The following is an 18,495-nucleotide window of genomic DNA, read 5'->3' as shown; positions in this document are numbered from 1 at the left end:
ACTTTATTTGTACTTCTGCAGGCTTTAGACCTTAATTGGTATGGCATGTTTTGAAGCTATAAACTTTTGTAGCAAGCACACAACATAATGCCAATGATAGGTCGAGAGGTGTAACTTTAAAATGAAGCATTCATTAAGGAAACTAAAATGTCATGAGATTAATAAGATATTAGTCGCAACCCACGTGATGGGTGGGAATAAATAATTATTTTGTATTGTAATATAATGTATAATTTTTTCTCTAAAATATTTTGAAGATTATCTTTCTTCCTAAAAATTAAACTTCTATTCGATCCAATTAGGTTTACTTCGGTCCCATTCGGTTCAATTAAGTCTACTTCGGTCCAATTTGTTCCATTCGGTCCACTCGATTAATTTCAGTCCCCCTTCAGTCAATTTTAGACTAATTGTGCCTTAAATTGATTCTTTTGTAGGTTTTCTTTTCAACTTTAGCTCAAAAATTCTTTTTGTTTCTCTTTATTTTTGGGTTGAAAAGTATGAAATTTTATTATATTTGGGCTAAAATCTTTAGTTTTGAGTTTAAAAATAAAAAAAAAAAAAAAAATTAAAGTAGACATTGGAAATTAGATATGTGAGCCCTAAAAATAATAAATATTCAAAAGTTGCATTGGTTCTATTTGGCCCATATTGTCAATTTCAGTTCGATTTGGTCCTATTTTGTTTATTCGGTTATATTTAGTCCATTCTGTCCACTAAAGTTCTATTCGGTCTAATTCGACCCATTCGGTCTTATTGAGTCACTTTGGTCCAATTTAGTCCATTCAATCCACATTGGCCATATTCTGTCTACTTCAGTCCTATTCGGTCCACTTTGGTCCTATTCGGTCAATTCTGTCTACTTGGGTTCTATTTGGTCCTATTCGGTCCATTCTGTCTACTTTGAAAACCATAGTTATTCCTTTAAAGCGAGGCATATTTGATCTTTAAACTTTTCAACTCTTTCTCTTTATCTGCATCATTTCAAAAATAATTGGAAACCAACTAGCACACTAGCCACTTGCCAACTCGTAAAATAAGGCTATATGTTGCCTTCATCAATTAGCCAATGTGTAACTATTTTTATTAGGTTTGAACATAAATTTGAGAACTTAACTAAATTCTCCCATCCCAGTTCATCATAGATGGTTTCACTAAAATATATATTCAACATAATTGGTTTTTGAAACCTAAAACCCTACTTGTTTATGTCAACCTTTGAGTCCTCTTTCTTGAACTTGGTAAACTCAACCTTTTTGTGTCCCTCTAAAATTCACTACCATCCCTTATACTCCATTGACCTTGCCCACCTCTCATCTCCTTGCTCCCATAACTACCACAACGTTGCCCAATTCGTAATCGTCCTATGCATGCAGATCTACATCTGAACCCAACTTTTGCTTATCCCTAATTTCGAATTTTCTATGGAAAAGTGCCTATTGCACAATCATATGTCACCCATATAGACTTGCTTATGTGGAACTTATTTTTTAGGTGAACACCAAGTAATCATCCAATCTAAGTTTAATAAACATGGTCTCAAAATATTTGGAAGTTTGCAAATTAGGCATACTTTAATAGTATAAATACATTTTTCTAAAATGCCTGTTGGTGAGTTTGAAAATGTGGGTTCAAATTTCCAACTAAATAAATGTTTATTTTTTTTGTTTGTTTATAGAAACTCTTGTATACGAAAGAAATTGAAGCATGTATAAAGAAATTCTGTTGAAAATTTTCAACTATATTGTTCATCTTTTAATCTTGTATATGAACTCCATTTACTCTTAATCAAATTATCTATTTAAATTTCTTATATATATATATATGTGGGGCCCAATAATTTATGGGCCAGACCCACTTGCTCAGAGGGAGTCCAAAGGCCCAAGCCGAAAAAGGTTATGGCCCTAGTTCAAAAATATAAAAAACAAAAAATGGCCCGGAGGTGCAACCGAGGACAGTTTAGTCCTCGGCAGACCCAAAGCTCCATTGAGAAAAGGGGGATAGGAACAAGTTTGTAAGGAGATCTAAGATATCTTGGGAAAGTTATCCCTACTACCCTTCCCAAATAAGACTCTGCACCTAACAGAGCCTATTCTTCAGCTTTATCAACCATCCCCAACAATTCTGGGATTAGATTGATGGGACAAATATCAGTCTTGTAAAGGTTGACCCTACACGTGGATGAAGGACAGCGAACGCAGGCTAGTATAAAAGAAAAGATAAGTGAATCTGGAAAGGGGGCTCCCATCCTACCTCCAAAAAGAGACGACATGGGTAGAAAGACCTCAACAACTCATGCAGATCAGAGAAAAAACCCACCGTTGGGGAACCGGAGTAGGACCTTAATGATCCTCGGATCAAGTCCGAGGAGTCCAACCCCATGGGATGTGACACTATAGGGCTTAAATGTTCAAACCCAACTCCTCTTTTTATATGAATTCCTCCAAAATCAAGACTGGAATATCGCCCCGTGCCCAACGGCTAGCTTTTTAAGCCCACTCTCTACAAATCATATTGTGAGGGATCTTTCACGTGCGAGCCCAACATCATTATTGGGCCGCAAAAGAATCGTGTCCTTACAATTGGCGCCGTTTGTGGGGAAGCTTGCGCGTTGGCGCAGGTGGCGGTGGAGTCAGCTCTCTAGCAAGCAGAGATTCCTGGGGCTTCCTCCGTCTCCGGCGACATACAGTTGTTGCTCCGGCATAAACTTCTGCTAGGGGCTACGCCTTGCAGTGCCAAGGGCGCGGGCATCTCTAGGGGCTTCCGGCCTCAAGCCAACTTTCCCCGCCCTGGTATAGGGGCTTATGGTCGAAAAATAAACCGAATAAAAGAAATCTCAGAAGTTTTGGACAGAACTAAGGTCTTGCATGGTCCTCGGACTCAAGCCTATGGGGAAACCAAGTACATAAAAGAAATCTTACAAGTTTTGGACAGAACCAAGGCCTTGCATGGTCCTCGGACTCAAGCCTATGGGGAAACCAAGTACATAAAAGAAATCTTACAAGTTTGGACAGAACCAAGGCCTTGCATGGTCCTCGGACTCAAGCCTATGGGGAAACCAAGTACATAAAAGAAATCTTACAAGTTTTGGACAGAACCAAGGCCTTGCATGGTCCTCGGACTCAAGCCTATGGGGAAACCAAGTACAAAAAAGAAACATTACAAGTTTTGTACAGAACCAAGGCCTTGCATGGTCCTCGGACTCAAGCCTATGGGGAAACCAAGTACAAAAAAGAAAAATTACAAGTTTTGGACAGAACCAAGGCCTTGCATGGTCCTCGGACTCAAGCCTATGGGGAAACCAATTGCTCGGATGGGAAAATCCCCGACCCAAATACTGTAAAATGTTAAGGCCAATAAAAGTGTTAGGACGATGGTGGGGCACCCCACTATTCGGTAGCCTAAGGGGGCTGTTCATTTTTTGCGGGTGTTATGTTTTCGAATGATTACTTCCTACATCGCATGGAGCATCCAGTTCTAATCTCGGCATTGTTTCGGGCAAGTATCGTTATTCACAGGTACGCATTGCTATGTCAAGCAATTCTGTTAAAGTTATGATAACATCTTTTTATTAGCAAATATTTTAGCCTTAGTTGTCATCGATTCAAGTGCTATATTATTGTGCCGAGCAGCGTTTGCAAATTTGTAAAAACATAGAGACAAAACATGCGAAGTAAAATAACAACAATTTTTATTAATATGAGAAATTATTACAACGTACAAAGAGGGGCTCAAACGAGCCTATACAAAAGGTGAGCTGCCGAAGCAACACTAACATCCGCAGTACAGATAAGTAAACAGTCAGGTGTCTTTTAAACTCGTCTTCAAAGTCTCTCCAATCTCTGTCTCGGCATTGCTCATATCGAAAGAAGAACCTTCTTTAGAAAAAGATGAAGGAGAAGAAAAAAGAATTTGAAGGAGAAGGAAGAAGAAGATGGAGGAGATGAATGAGGAAGATGGAGGACATGAGTAAAGAAGGAGGAGAAGAAGAGAGAAGAGATGAAAAGAAAGAAAAATGAGCAAAAGATGGAGAAGAGAAAGCACCAGAATGGATCTGGTGCTGGGAAGACTAAGAAAGGGAGGCGGAGGGGACCACCAGTGAACGAAGAGAGGAAGAAGCGGAGGCACTTAGCCCCTGCCTCGTTCCTGACTCCTAATACACTGGGGCCATATTAGGTATGCTCGTAAGAGAGCGGTTGGTTACGATGATGGAAATTCTCGACTCAGTCACGCCGAAAATCTGACGTGATGAGCTCCTGCTTCGGATTTTAGCTGAAAGGAAGGGAGGACAAATCTTAAGTCTCTGCCATCCTTACCCTGACCGAGCCATTTCGAGCTTCGTTAGGGCATGGCGTTTCTGGGAGGGGAATAGTTTTTTCATTGCTTATTACTATGGCGAGTGTGTTTCAGGTTAAGGTATAACCGGGGAGTAAAAGTAAACGCCGGAAGGAATCTGGGTGTTTCAAATTTTGGGGGGGAAGAAAGGGATTCGCCTGTGGGAGAAGCAACTCCTGTTTCTCCTCTTTCTATAGGGGATGAAGAGGAGAGTACTTAATGTGTTCAGATCTCCAAGGAAATCTACAAACAAGAATGCGCCCGTATTCATTCTCCCACGCCATCAATAACCGTTACATCTGGGATGTCTCGTAAAGGGAAGATATTAAAGAAGCGCTTCGGATAACCAAACGACATAGGCGTGTCGTGGAGAAATTAAGAGGAGCATCTCGTGGACCGTTACGCTTCCTAGGCAGGTAAAGGGTCGCCAGCGTCAGTCAAAGGCTTGGTATTATCAAAACCCCCCATTCCAACCAGGATGTTGGACAGCAGGGTTTTGAGGGGCTATTGTGGGGCCCAATAATTTATGGGCCAGGCCCACTTGCTCAGAGGGAGTCCAAAGGCCCAAGCCGAAAAAGGTTATGGCCCTAGTTCAAAAATATAAAAAACAAAAAATGGCCCGGAGGTGCAGCCGAGGACAGTTTAGTCCTCGGCAGACCCAAAGCTCCATTGAGAAAAGGGGGATAGGAACAAGTTTGTAAGGAGATCTAAGATATCTTGGGAAAGTTATCCCTACTACCCTTCCCAAATAAGACTCTGCACCTAACAGAGCCTATTCTTCAGCTTTATCAACCATCCCCAACAATTCCGGGATTAGATTGATGGGACAAATATCAGTCTTGTAAAGGTTGACCTTACACGTGGACGAAGGACAGCGAACGCAGGCTAGTATAAAAGAAAAGATAAGTGAATCTGGAAAGGGGGCTCCCATCCTACCTCCAAAAAGAGACGACATGGGTAGAAAGACCTCAACAACTCATGCAGATCAGAGAAAAAACCCACCGTTGGGGAACCGGAGTAGGACCTTAATGATTCTCGGATCAAGTCCGAGGAGTCCAACCCCATGGGATGCGACACTATAGGGCTTAAATGTTCAAACCCAACTCCTCTTTTTATATGAATTCCTCCAAAATCAAGACTGGAATATCGCCCCGTGCCCAACGGCTAGCTTTTCAAGCCCACTCTCTACAAATCATATTGTGAGGGATCTTTCACGTGCGAGCCCAACATCATTATTGGGCCGCAAAAGAATCGTGTCCTTACAATATATATATATATATATATATATATATACATATGAATTACTCCTTTAAATTATTATGTTGATGAATACATATTTTTATTTATTTTTGTTAATATGGATACTAGGACTAAAAAGTATGAGTTTATAATTATGTGTGACAATTAAATTTGTGTTTAATTTGTTGTCTATTTCAATGCTTATTTTAATTAACAACTTCAAAATCAAATCTGTTTTTAAAATTTTCTTCAATAATATCTTTTCCTCTTGGATTAAAATCCCAACTCCGCCTTGAGCTGCTTTTTTCACACTTTGTTTAGGTTACACGTTTGTGCTTCCAATAATAGTAATTCATCTCTATGTTGGGCAGTAAAGATCTTGTAATTTTGACTTGTATATTAGCTTTGTTCACTTTTCAGCCCCTAAAATGTGTCACAAATTAATTAATAATCAGTTTACTTAGTGCTGTTGTAACTATGTTGCACCATATTGCAAGCTTAGTTGGACAATCTATTGCACAGAGTCACACAGGAACTACCCAACCACCATTCTTTAAAGTTAGAGGTTATATAAACAACTAAATTTATTTGTACTACAAATTACTTCTCAAGCTTCATAGTTACAACCATCAGAGAGAAGAAAAGGGGTATTTATAAACAAAATCTCTCTATATTTGTAAAGTCATGTATAAACCATGAATACTCCGTTCAATAAGGTCCACCGTTCATCAAAATACTCCAAACCCTATAAATATTGTAAATCTATGTCTCCCTTAAAACCAGAAGGGAGTGTATTTGTACTTGATTTGAGGAGATAAAAATGGCAAACAAAGTTGTAGCATTGTTCATTTGCTTTGTCCTTGTAGCTGCGGTTCCAGCAACTAAGGCTACAGGGGATATTTACAAGGCTTGCTTTAATCCGTGCAACGAAGGTTGTTTGCCAGAAAAGAAGAGCCATTCACTCTGTGAGAAGTACTGCGACGAGGGATGTGAAGCTTTGGAAAATGTTGGTACGTATGAGATTTTTCACTTCATGGTTTTACTTGGTTAATTAATATATTTAATTTGATTCTTCTTCATCTTCTTCTTTTTTTAAGTACTACTTAGTTCTATTTAGTATTTAGATATATATAAAACAATAATTGTAAAGCACTAAAAGTCTAAAACTTCTTTTTATAAGACATTAAAATTTTTCTTAAGGTGATACTACTTTTTTAAAGATCTGTTTGCTGAACTGAACCATAAAGGTTTTCATTCAATTTTTCAATTTTTTTTTTTGAGGGATTGGATTTTGCAATCATAATCTTAAAACATTTTTCAATACCACCTGTATCATTTTTCCTTATCTAAACTACTATTAGTGTTACGTTATTTTATTTTTAAAATTTTGATCCTTTTCATTTCTGTGACCCAATTGATGGAAAATATATTTTACAAAATGGAGTTATGAAGTGCTCCTTTTGCAACGCATAATTTCTATAGGTGTGCAGAGTTCATCAAATATGAGCGAAACACTCTATAAACTAGTCTCATGAGATACTTTTGAGTGAAACACTCCATAAACCAGTCTCATGAGATGCTTTTTCCAATTAGCAACTGACCAAGATTTTTACTCAATTCTAGATGTAAATGACAACTTAGAGATGTCCATATATTTGTTGTAAGTGTTGAAGTATTTCCTACACAGCTCTTAATCTTAGCGTGTATATATATTCCTTTGCAGCCAAACTAGGTGGCAAGATTGACATATCGAAAGGCACAATAGATGGACTGAAAAATCTCGACGTCGACGAAGCTAAAGGCACACTTAACGGATACAAGATATGGGATCCCAAGAACAACTAAGATATGGAAACCTCAGGAAAGGCACAAGTGATGGAACTTATTGAGAGTTGAGAATGAATGTGAGAAATGAATGTAATATCTCCTCGCCTGTATAACAAGTAAAAAAAAGAATTAATGATAATATAACAATTGTAATATATAAGTCCAAGACTCATCTTCCTTTTTCTATATCAAAACTTGTTTTCTTAAAAAAATAAATTGTGCATGCATGGAGGAGTGTAGTGTTTGAAATGCATTTGTAAAAGATTAAAAATATTTTCTCCCACATTTTGTGTGTTCCACTAATTTATACTCTATAAATCGAAACTTGCGGCATATATATTCCTTTAAATTTTTTTTATAACATAACCAAAGTTTAAAATGAAAAAAAAAAAAAAATCATATACATGACATATTGTAATTGGTAGAGTATAAAGTGAAATATAAAAAGTGAGACAAATAATTTTTATTCTCTCGTGAAAACTCACAAAAGACAACATTTTCATGCCAAGAAATTGATTTTATACTTAAGTCAATGATTTTAGCTTTGCACATATTTTTTTTTCCCTTTTCTAATATAATTCGGTTGTTATAACAATAGAAGAGGAAAAATATGAAAATCAATTCTTCTCACAAAGAAAAATAGTGAACAGACAATGTCACTAAGTTATTAAGAACTAGCTTTGTAACTTAATTTGTTACACTTTTTTTTTTTCTTCAACAGAGACTTATAAGGTTAAAATCTCCCCTCTATTATTTGCAAATGACAGTTGCCAACTAATATTTAAATAAATAATTTGGTGACAGATTATTGTTTAAATTGCTTCTTCTTTTTGTCTTTTTCTATTTTTTTTCTATTTTTGGCATGTTAGTATACTGCTGGATTCATTGTCTCGTAAAAGCAATTCAGTATAAATGAGCGTCTAACTTTCACTTTTAGCAATTCATTTGACAAGGAGACAGGAGTCTGCTTGCCATCAACTTTTTTAGTTCTTATATATATCCCTGTTCTCGTTTATGTACAGCTTAGCTCACTTTTTTCTAAATAAAACTATACTTTAACTAAATTTTAGCGAATAAACAATAAGTAATTAGCAAGAAACTGCATTCAAACGTTTGTTTGTTCGGTTTCTTTTTTAATTTTTTTTTTAAAAAAAATTTGACAATCAACTTCATTCAAACGTGCACCTAGCTAGTAAACCACAGCATATATAACTGGTCATTCTAAGTGGTATTTTAATTAGTTACATGAAATTCATTAAGTAAATCTACCGGAATGGTAGCAATTACACAAAAATGAAGTGTTGATTCTACAATTTACTATATAAAAAACAAATCCTAATAAAATCCACTTGGTAGTAAAATGAAATGACTAGCACAGAATGGGGTTGAAGTAAAAAAAGAACAAGACTATCGTCAATCATATGGACCCAAAGTTTAGGATAAGGTCTTGAACCTTGGGTGACATATAGATACAGTATTTAGGAGTGTATATGGGTTGGGTTGAAGAGTTTTTCATCCAAATCCAATCTATCATATGTGTAGAAACTAACTTAACCCTATCCACATGGGATCAGATTGAGTTGGCATACCGCATATTGGACTCATATGTTTCATGCCTTCTAAAAATTAGATTTCCATTAATTATATAAGTTTTTTTTAATTAAATTTTTACAATTCACTTAATATATCTAAATTACATTCCAAAATTTCAAATTCCTCAAAACTAATAATCAAAATACCAAAATAAATCAAATTAAAAGATTAAAAGAAGGGCAGTAAAATAAATTTCTATATCAAATTAGGTCGAGTTAAAAAACTATCAAATCCAAATCAAGCCCCACCCAAGACTACCCAAAAAAAAAAAAAAAACCAATTAACCTAGCTCAATTTTATGAAAAACCAACCCAAAGTGTAGTACTATTGGGTTGATATTGTCAAGTTGGTAGATTGGATGCACATCTCATCTCACATCACATCTCAAAAAAATTGCGTCAAAACATGTCTTGTTGGAGTGATAATGACACATATTCATTCAGCTATTAAAACAAAAGCAAAAACAAACAAACAAACAAACAGAGAGAGTTGCACCCAATATTACTCGTCCATTTTATTGATGTGTTTCATATGATATATAGTCAAAGGATTGGTTTTATACATGAATATAAGTGAGAGGACTAGCAGCAATGGGTTTAGGACATTCTGCAAATGCATTGATCAAATGGAATTCCTCCACCAGCAGGAAGACAATATACATTGACCATTCCAACACCCCGGTAACAAGGCCGACATGTTTCAAGGCATGCTTTTATATCCGGACAACCACCACTATCACCGCTATTTCACAACCATTCACCTTTGGCACCATGGTAATTATGGCTACACAACGCCACAACAACAACAATAACAAAAGCAAATTAGGACAAGGTTTCTACATAAATTGAGATAGATATATGTGAAAAGGGAAAAAAAAAAGTCGAACCGATTTTGTTATGAATATATACGTGTGTCTCTAGTAGTCTAGTTGATACATCTTGTATTCCTCCTTCATTTCCAAGCATTTTCTTTCCTTACAATGATGAGGGGCTTAGATATATAGCTAAAATGACTAAACAAAATTTTAGTCAAATTTAATTCAAAATACCATATTTTCTATTTTACCTAATCAATTTTTCGTCGGCCTAAATCAAACTCTCTAATTTTCTCAATTTCTTTTTAAATTTTTACTTATTTTTCTCCATACTTCCTCTCTCTAGCCTCTTCCTGCACTGACCTTGTCAACTGTCGCTGCTATCAATGATTTACTACACAAACCCAAAGCTACTTTAACTTTAATAGGTGGTCATGCATGGCACACATAAGTTGAGCATGTTTGCTTATCATGTGTATAGAACGAACCAGAGAACACAAAGACCAGCAAGAAGTAAATGGAGCTGCGGAACATGGTCATCTGCATTCTTCACAAATAGAAAAATGAGGAAGTGGGTGTGAGAATGTTATCAACTTTACTAGTGTTTATGGATAGGTAGAGTCTGAGAGTACTGTGAACTATATATAGTATATATACTAAAGTTACTTTAAGGAAGTTAGGATGCATTAATGGGAAGATATAGAATGATAAGGTTATCAATGCATTCTCATCAGTTTCATGATTTCATGCCATAGGGGGCGCCGGATAAACTACAAATTTTTTTTTTTTTTTTTAAATGAAAGTTTATCCCAATGGCATTAATAATTGGGTCGAGAGTTTTCCATTTGGCTATTTGAAATTTTTAGTGCCTGACACGTGATTTATTCTTCAATTTATTTAGTTGGTACAATATGGACTAATTACGTATACATTGCATGCTAACTTTAAAAAAAAAAAAAAAAAAATTACGTCTATGTTTTTTAGATCATTGCCATGTATTTTTAAGGGTAAATACATGTAAGGACTCAATTTGTAACGATCCTAAATTAGTATTGGGTTCGAACGTTAAAGGTCCAAACAATAAATTTGTAGAGCGTAGATGTCAAAGAACTAGGTTAACTCCAAAAGAAAAACGATTAAACTTAACGTTTATAGATGGATTAGCACTAATATAACAATCAATTTCTCCTTGAAACAAGTTCAGTTCTTTATTTCATAAGATTTTCTTCTAAGTCTTCTTTGTTTAGAGGTTTCGATCCCTTTTCTCAATGCATTCTTCCATGTTATATACTGCCCTCTTGGTGTCATCTTTACCACACACGTGTAGGTTGGGTTTGGGAGATCCCTTCCTGTCCCATCCAACACCTCCTGGAACCTCCAACCAGCAGCTGTAAGGCTGCCTCATCACTGTTCAAACATCACCTCCACATTAATGTGGCCAGAGAATTGGTTGAGAGGCAATTAATGCGGAGGTAGCTGTTGTTAAAGATATTTGTTTACCTTTTCTTTCTTACCCTTGGTCCCATGTCCCACCTTCAGTGGTAATGTAGCTCTGAGGTGTGCTTGCAACAATGTGGCGTTCAGGTCGTCCTCGGACTCATACTGCCGAGAAGGATTTTGTTTCGGACGAATACTGAACTCACCTCACATGATATCTACTCTCATTTTCATTTGGTTACCCTTATAACCTGATATAGGCCTCCTCGGACAGTTTTACGTCCTCGGATGGGCCACAGGCCCAATTAACACGATTTTAATAATTTATTAATTAACCGGCCCCCACAATACATTTAAGCAATAATCATTTATATTTGGTGCATTAATTATTATTTATGAAAAGAAATTTATATAGTTATTTATCTCACTACAAAATTTGAGTCCTTGACAAATACTGGATTTAGATTTCAAAACATCGTAGTGAAAGGGAGAAATAGCATGATGTTGTCCATTTTGCCACGAAAGCTCACAGCTCATAGATTAGAGGCTTCTTGGGTGATGGTATATGGCATAGAGTTTCAATATGTTGTAATATGAAATTGAGGATTTTATTTATTAAAGGATTTAATTTACAGAATAGTATAAGGTGTAGGTGCAATCCCACTCGGGATGTGTGGTCCTTAAAGAAGTGGATTTTGGGAACTCTCATGAGTCCGAAAGATATCTTATAGAGGTGAAGGGAAACTGAGTCTTGTTCAGTCCCACATCACCTAGACAGAGCGAGTTGTTGCGCTTTATTTGTACTTTCTGTAGGCTTTAGACCTTAATTGGTATGACATTTTTTTTTTGGAGAAACAAACACACACAGGGGAGAGGAAAAGGGGTTCTAACCCAAAGGCACACCACAACTCCACTCAAAAATCATGGTAACTTTTAAGGAAGGGTGGGGCAAGTTATACTACACACAATATATTCTATTAAGCAATGTGGGACAATTACCCTTTCTTCTTTTTTTTTCTTTTTTTTTTTTGTGGTATGACATGTTTTGAAGCTATAAACTTTTGTAGCAAGCACACAATATAATGCCAATGATAGGTCGAGAGGTATAATTTTAAAATGAAGCATTCATTAAGGAAACTAAAATGTCATGAGATTAATAAGATATTAGTCGCAACTCACGCGATATGTGGGAATAAATAATTATTTTGTATTGTAATATAATGCATAATTTTTTCTCTAAATTTTTTTGAAGATTATTTGTTCTCTCTAAAAATTAAACTTCTATTCGATCCAATTAGGTTTACTTCGGTCCCATTCGGTTCAATTATGTCTACTTTGGTCCAATTTGTTCCATTCGGTCCACTTAGTTGATTTCAGTCCCCCTTCAGTCAAGTTTAGACTAATTGTGCCTTAAATTGATTCTTTTGTAGGTTTTCTTTTCAACTTTAGCTCAAAAATTCTTTTTGTTTCTCTTTATTTTTGGGTTGAAAAGTATGAAATTTTATTATATTTGGACTAAACTCTTTAGTTTTTAGTTAAAAAATACAAAAAAAAATATTAAAGTAGACATTGGAAATTAGATATATGAGCCCTAAAAATAATAAATATTAAAAAGTTGCATTGGTTCTATTTGGCCCATTTTGTCCATTTCGGTCTGATTTGGTCCTATTTTGTCCATTCGGTTATATTTAGTCCATTCTGTCCACTAAAGTTCTATTCGGTCGAATTCGACCCATTCGGTCTTATTGAGTTCACTTTGGTCCAATTTCGTCCATTCAATCCACATTGACCATATTCTATCCACTTCGGTCCTATTCAGTCCACTTTGGTCATATTCAGTCAATTTTGTCTACATAGGTTCTATTTGGTCCTATTTGGTCCATTCTGTCTACTTTGAAAACCATAGTTATTCCTTAGTGAGGCATATTTGATCTTTAAACTTTTCAACTCTCTCTTTATCTGCATCATTTCAAAAATAATTGGAAACCAACTAGCACACTAGCACTTGTCAACTCGTAAAATAAGGCTATATGTTGCCTTCATCAATTAGCCAATGTGTAACTATTTTTATTAGGGTTGAACATAAATTTGAGAACTTAACTAAATTCTCCCAACCCAGTTCATCATAGATGGTTTCAATGAAATATATATATACTCAACTTAATTGGTTTTTGAAACCTAAAACCCTACTTGTTTACGTCAGCCTTTGAGTCCTCTTTCTTGAACTTGGTAAACTCAACCTTTCTGTGTCCCTCTAAAATTCACTACCATCCCTTATACTCCATTGACCTTGCCCACCTCTCGTCTCCCTGCTCCCATAACTACCACAACGTTGCCCAATTCGTTATCGTCCTCTGCATGCAGATCTACATCCGAACCCAAATTTTGTTTATCCCTAATTTCTAATTTTCTATGGAAAAGTGCCTACCTATTGCATGAAGTCATATGTCACCCATAGAGCCTTGCTTACATGGAACTTATTTTTTAGGTGAACACCAAGATATAAATCAATAATTGTAAAGCACTAAAAAATCTTAAACTTTTTTTTATTTTTTATTTATTTTATCATAACCATACTATGCGCCCAAAAAAAGCAAGATATTTAAATGACATAAAAATAGTAATCCTTATGTGAAAAGAAGACCATTTAAATTCCTAGTTTTATTCAATTGATAACATATTGAAGCTTCCTCACCCAAGACAGAATGGGTTAGATGGCGGGTTGACCCCCACCCCACCTGAACCAGAACCCAAACCCAACTTTTGCTTATCCCTAATTTCTAATTTTCTATGGAAAAGTGCCTATTGCACAGTCATATGTCACCCATATAGACTTGCTTATGTGGAACTTATTTTTTAGGTGAACACCAAGTAATCATCCAATCTAAGTTTAATAAACATGGCCTCAAAATATTTGGAAGTTTGCAAATTAGGCATACTTTAATAGTATAAATATATTTTTCTAAAATGCCTGTTGGTGAGTTTGAAAATGTGGGTTCAAATTTCCAACTATATATATATATATATATATATATATTTATATATATTTTGTTTGTTTATAGAAACTCTTGTATACGAAAGAAATTGAAGCATGTATAAAGAAATTCTGTTGAAAATTTTCAACTATATTGTTCATCTTTTAATCTTGTATATGAACTCCATTTACTCTTAATCAAATTATCTATTTAAATTTCTTATAGATATTGTAATGACTCAATTTGTAACGACCCCAAAATAATGTTGAGTTCGCACGTTAAAAGACCCAAACAATATAATTTGTAGAGCGTGGGTTTGAAAGGCTAGGCCTTGGTCACTAGACGATGGTTGGTCGTGGTGTTCATACGGAAATAAATTATATTCGCTCGAGGAGTCTTTCTCCTCGATACGGTCTGGGAGGCTCTGGTTTTTGGTCTTTTTTCCCAACCCCTTTTCTGGATTGCTTACTTCTCCTTTTATATTAGTCTGTACCCCTCATCCAACGTCCACGTGTAGGTTTGACTTTCCAGGACTGATACTTGTCCCATCATCCCATACCCAAAGTGGTTGGGGGTGGTTGTAAAAGTTGAAGAGCATAGTCCTGTCAGATGCAGAGCATTCAATGGCAGTAATGTCAGCTTTTCCTTTATCCTTTGTCACCATACTGTCCAGGGGTCCTTTCTCTATCAACGCGGATATTTTAGGTTTTTCCCAAAACTGTTCCTATACCGTTCTGACCCTTTCCTTTAGGAGGGCCTTGGGGATGCCAAGGACAGAGTCATCCTCGGCTATGTCTCAAGGTTGCTTGGACTTTTATTGGATGTCCTCAGCTATATCCCACCTCGGCTCGGGTCTTGGGCCCTAAGGTAAAATGGGCTAGGGTCACAATTTATTTGGCCTCACATATATATATACACATATGAATTACTCCTTTAAATTATTCTGTTGATGAATACATATTTTTATTTATTTTTGTTAATATGGATACTAGGACTAAAAAGTATGAGTTTATAATTATGTGTGACAATTAAATTTGTGTTTAATTTGCTGTCTATTTCAATGCTTATTTTAATTAACAACTTCAAAATCAAATCTGTTTTTAAAATTTTCTTCAATAATATCTTTTCCTCTTGGATTAAAATCCCAGCTCCGCCTTGAGCTGCTTTTTTCACACTTTGTTTAGGTTACACGTTTGTGCTTCCAATAATAGTAATTCATCTCTATGTTGGGCAGTAAAGATCTTGTAATTGTGACTTGTATATTAGCTTTGTTCACTTTTCAGCCCCTAAAATGTGTCACAAATTAATAATCAGTTTACTTAGTGCTGTTGTAACTATGTTGCACCATATTGCAAGCTTAGTTGGACAATCTATTGCACAGAGTCACACAGGAACTACCTAACCACCATTCTTTAAAGTTAGAGGTTATATAAACAACTAAATTTATTTGTACTACAAATTACTTCTCAAGCTTCATAGTTACAACAATCAGAGAGAAGAAAAAGGGTATTTATAAACAAAATCTCTCTATATTTGTAAAGTCATATATAAACCATGAATACTCCGTTCAATAAGGTCCACCGTTCATCAAAATACTCCAAACCCTATAAATATTGTAAATCTATGTCTCCCTTAAAACCAGAAGTGAGTGTATTTGTACTTGATTTGAGGAGATAAAAATGGCAAACAAAGTTGTAGCATTGTTCATTTGCTTTGTCCTTGTAGCTGCGGTTCCAGCAACTAAGGCTACAGGGGATATTTACAAGGCTTGCTTTAATCCGTGCAACGAAGGTTGTTTGCCAGAAAAGAAGAGCCATTCACTCTGTGAGAAGTACTGCGACGAGGGATGTGAAGCTTTGGAAAATGTTGGTACGTATGAGATTTTTCACTTCATGGTTTTACTTGGTTAATTAATATATTTAATTTGATTCTCCTTCATCTTCTTCTTTTTTTAAGTACTACTTAGTTCTATTTAGTATTTAGATATATATAAAACAATAATTGTAAAGCACTAAAAGTCTAAAACTTCTTTTTATAAGACATTAAAATTTTTCTTAAGGTGATACTACTTTTTTAAAGATCTGTTTGCTGAACTGAACCATGAAGGTTTTCATTCAATTTTTCAATTTTTTTTTTTGAGGGATTGGATTTTGCAATCATAATCTTAAAACATTTTTCAATATCACTTGTATCATTTTTCCTTATCTAAACTACTACTAGTGTTACGTTATTTTATTTTTAAAACTTTGATCCTTTTCATTTCTGTGACCCAATTGATGGAAAATATATTTTACAAAACGGAGTTATGAAGTGCTCCTTTTGCAACGCATAATTTCTATAGGTGTGCAGAGTTCATCAAATATGAGCGAAACACTCTATAAACTAGTCTCATGAGATACTTTTGAGTGAAACACTCCATAAACCAGTCTCATGAGATGCTTTTTCCAATTAGCAACTGACCAAGATTTTTACTCAATTCTAGATATAAGCGACAACTTAGAGATGTCCATATATTTGTTGTAAGTGTTAAAGTATTTCCTACACAGCTCTTAGTCTTAGCGTGTATATATATTCCTATGCAGCCAAACTAGGTGGCAAGATTGACATATCGAAAGGCACAATAGATGGACTGAAAAATCTCGACGTCGACGAAGCTAAAGGCACACTTAACGGATACAAGATATGGGATCCCAAGAACAACTAAGATATGGAAACCTCAGGAAAGGCACAAGTGATGGAACTTATTGAGAGTTGAGAATGAATGTGAGAAATGAATGTAATATCTCCTCGCCTGTATAACAAGTAACAAAAAAATTAATGATAATATAACAATTGTAACAAGTCCAAGATTCATCTTCCTTCTTCTATCTCAAAACTTGTTTTCTTAAAAAAAAAAAATTGTGCATGCATGGAGGAGTGTAGTGTTTGAATGCATTTGTAAAAGAGTAAAAATATTGTGTCACACATTTTGTGTGTGCCACTAATTTATACTCTATTAATCGAAACTTGCGGCATATATATTCCTTTAATTTTTTTTATAATATAATCAAAGTTTAAAATGAAAAAAAAAAAAAAAATGCTATAAATGACATATTGTAATTGATAGAATTTAAAATAGAACACAAAAAGTGACATAAAAATTTTTTATTCTCTCATGAACACTCACAAAAGACAACATTTTCATGCCAAGAAATTGATTTTATACTTAATTCAATGACTTAGCTTTGCACATATTTTTTTTTTCCCTTTTCTAATGTAATTCGGTTGCTATAACAATAGAAGAGGAAAAATATGAACACTAATTAATTCTTCTCACAAAGAAGAATAGTGAACAAATAATGCCACTAAATTATTAAGAGATTTAGATTTTTGTAACTTAATTTGTTACACTTTTTTTTTTTTTCTATTTTCAACAGAGGCATGTAGGGTTAAAATATCCCTTCTCCTATTTGCAATTGGCAATATTGCCAACTAATATTTAAATTTTGTGACAGATTATTGTTTAAATTGCTTCTTTTTTCTTTTTTTTTTGGCATTTTATTATACTGGATTCATTGTCTCGTAAAAGCAATTCAGTATAAATGAGCATCTAACTTTCATTTTTAGCAATTCATTTGACAAGGGATCGTTAATTTGAAGTTACATGTCATAGTACTACTGGTAATTACATGAGAAAAGAGGACAGGGGTCTGCTTGCCATCAAGTTTTTTAGTTCTTATATATCCCCGTTCGTTTATGTGTAGCTTAGCTCACTTTTTTCTAAATAAAACTATACTTTAACTAAATTTTGGCGAATAAACAATAAGTAATTAGCAAGAAACTGCACTCAAACGTTTTTTTTTTTTTTTTTTTTTCTTCAATTTGAGAATCAACTTCATTCAAACGTGCACCTAGTTAGTAAAACACAACATAATTGGTCATTCTAAGTGGTATTTTAATTAGTTACATGAAATTCATTAAGTAAATCTATCGAAACGATAGCAACAAAAATGAAGTGTTGATTCTACAATTTACTATATAAAAAACAAATCCTAATAAAATCCACTTGGTAGTAAAATGAAGTGACTAGCGCAGAATGGGGTTGAAGTCAAAAAAGAACAAGAATATCGTCTCATATGGACCCAAAGTTTAAGATAAGGTCCTGAACTCTGGGTGACGCTAGATACAATATTTAGAGTGTATATGGGTTGGGTTGAAGAGCTTTTCATCCAAATTTAATCTATCATATGTGTAGAAACTAATTTAATCCTATCCACATGGGTTCGGATTGAGTTGGCA

General features: G+C 35.0%; 2 protein-coding genes across 2 annotated transcripts; both read left to right on the top strand.

Annotated features, from left to right (window-relative positions):
* The first annotated feature begins 6,370 nt into the window (after positions 1-6,370).
* LOC115994225 lies at positions 6,371-7,496 on the top strand. Its single transcript, XM_031118288.1, has 2 exons — positions 6,371-6,581; positions 7,295-7,496. The coding sequence occupies exons 1-2, from the start codon at positions 6,392-6,394 to the stop codon at positions 7,414-7,416; spliced, it is 312 nt and encodes a 103-aa protein (XP_030974148.1). The 5' UTR covers positions 6,371-6,391; the 3' UTR covers positions 7,417-7,496.
* Positions 7,497-15,875: 8,379 nt separating this feature from the next.
* Positions 15,876-17,021, top strand: LOC115994223. Its single transcript, XM_031118286.1, has 2 exons — positions 15,876-16,086; positions 16,800-17,021. Exons 1-2 carry the CDS (start codon positions 15,897-15,899, stop codon positions 16,919-16,921), a joined length of 312 nt encoding a protein of 103 aa, XP_030974146.1. The 5' UTR covers positions 15,876-15,896; the 3' UTR covers positions 16,922-17,021.
* The last annotated feature ends 1,474 nt before the right edge of the window (positions 17,022-18,495 follow it).

This window comes from Quercus lobata, chromosome 6 (assembly GCF_001633185.2).
Source record: "Quercus lobata isolate SW786 chromosome 6, ValleyOak3.0 Primary Assembly, whole genome shotgun sequence".
In the NCBI taxonomy this organism is placed as follows: Eukaryota; Viridiplantae; Streptophyta; class Magnoliopsida; order Fagales; family Fagaceae; genus Quercus; species Quercus lobata.
The sequence above is the reverse complement of the archived record's forward strand: the minus strand, read 5'-3'. Positions and strand labels throughout refer to the sequence as shown.

Excerpts from the sequence above, each read along its gene's own strand:
- LOC115994225 (XM_031118288.1), top strand. The coding sequence starts at position 6,392 with ATGGCAAACAAAGTTGTAGCATTGTTCATTTGCTTTGTCCTTGTAGCT. Across the intron at positions 6,582-7,294 it reads TGAAGCTTTGGAAAATGTTG|CCAAACTAGGTGGCAAGATT; the intron begins GTACGTATGAGA and ends ATTCCTTTGCAG.
- LOC115994223 (XM_031118286.1), top strand. The coding sequence starts at position 15,897 with ATGGCAAACAAAGTTGTAGCATTGTTCATTTGCTTTGTCCTTGTAGCT. Across the intron at positions 16,087-16,799 it reads TGAAGCTTTGGAAAATGTTG|CCAAACTAGGTGGCAAGATT; the intron begins GTACGTATGAGA and ends ATTCCTATGCAG.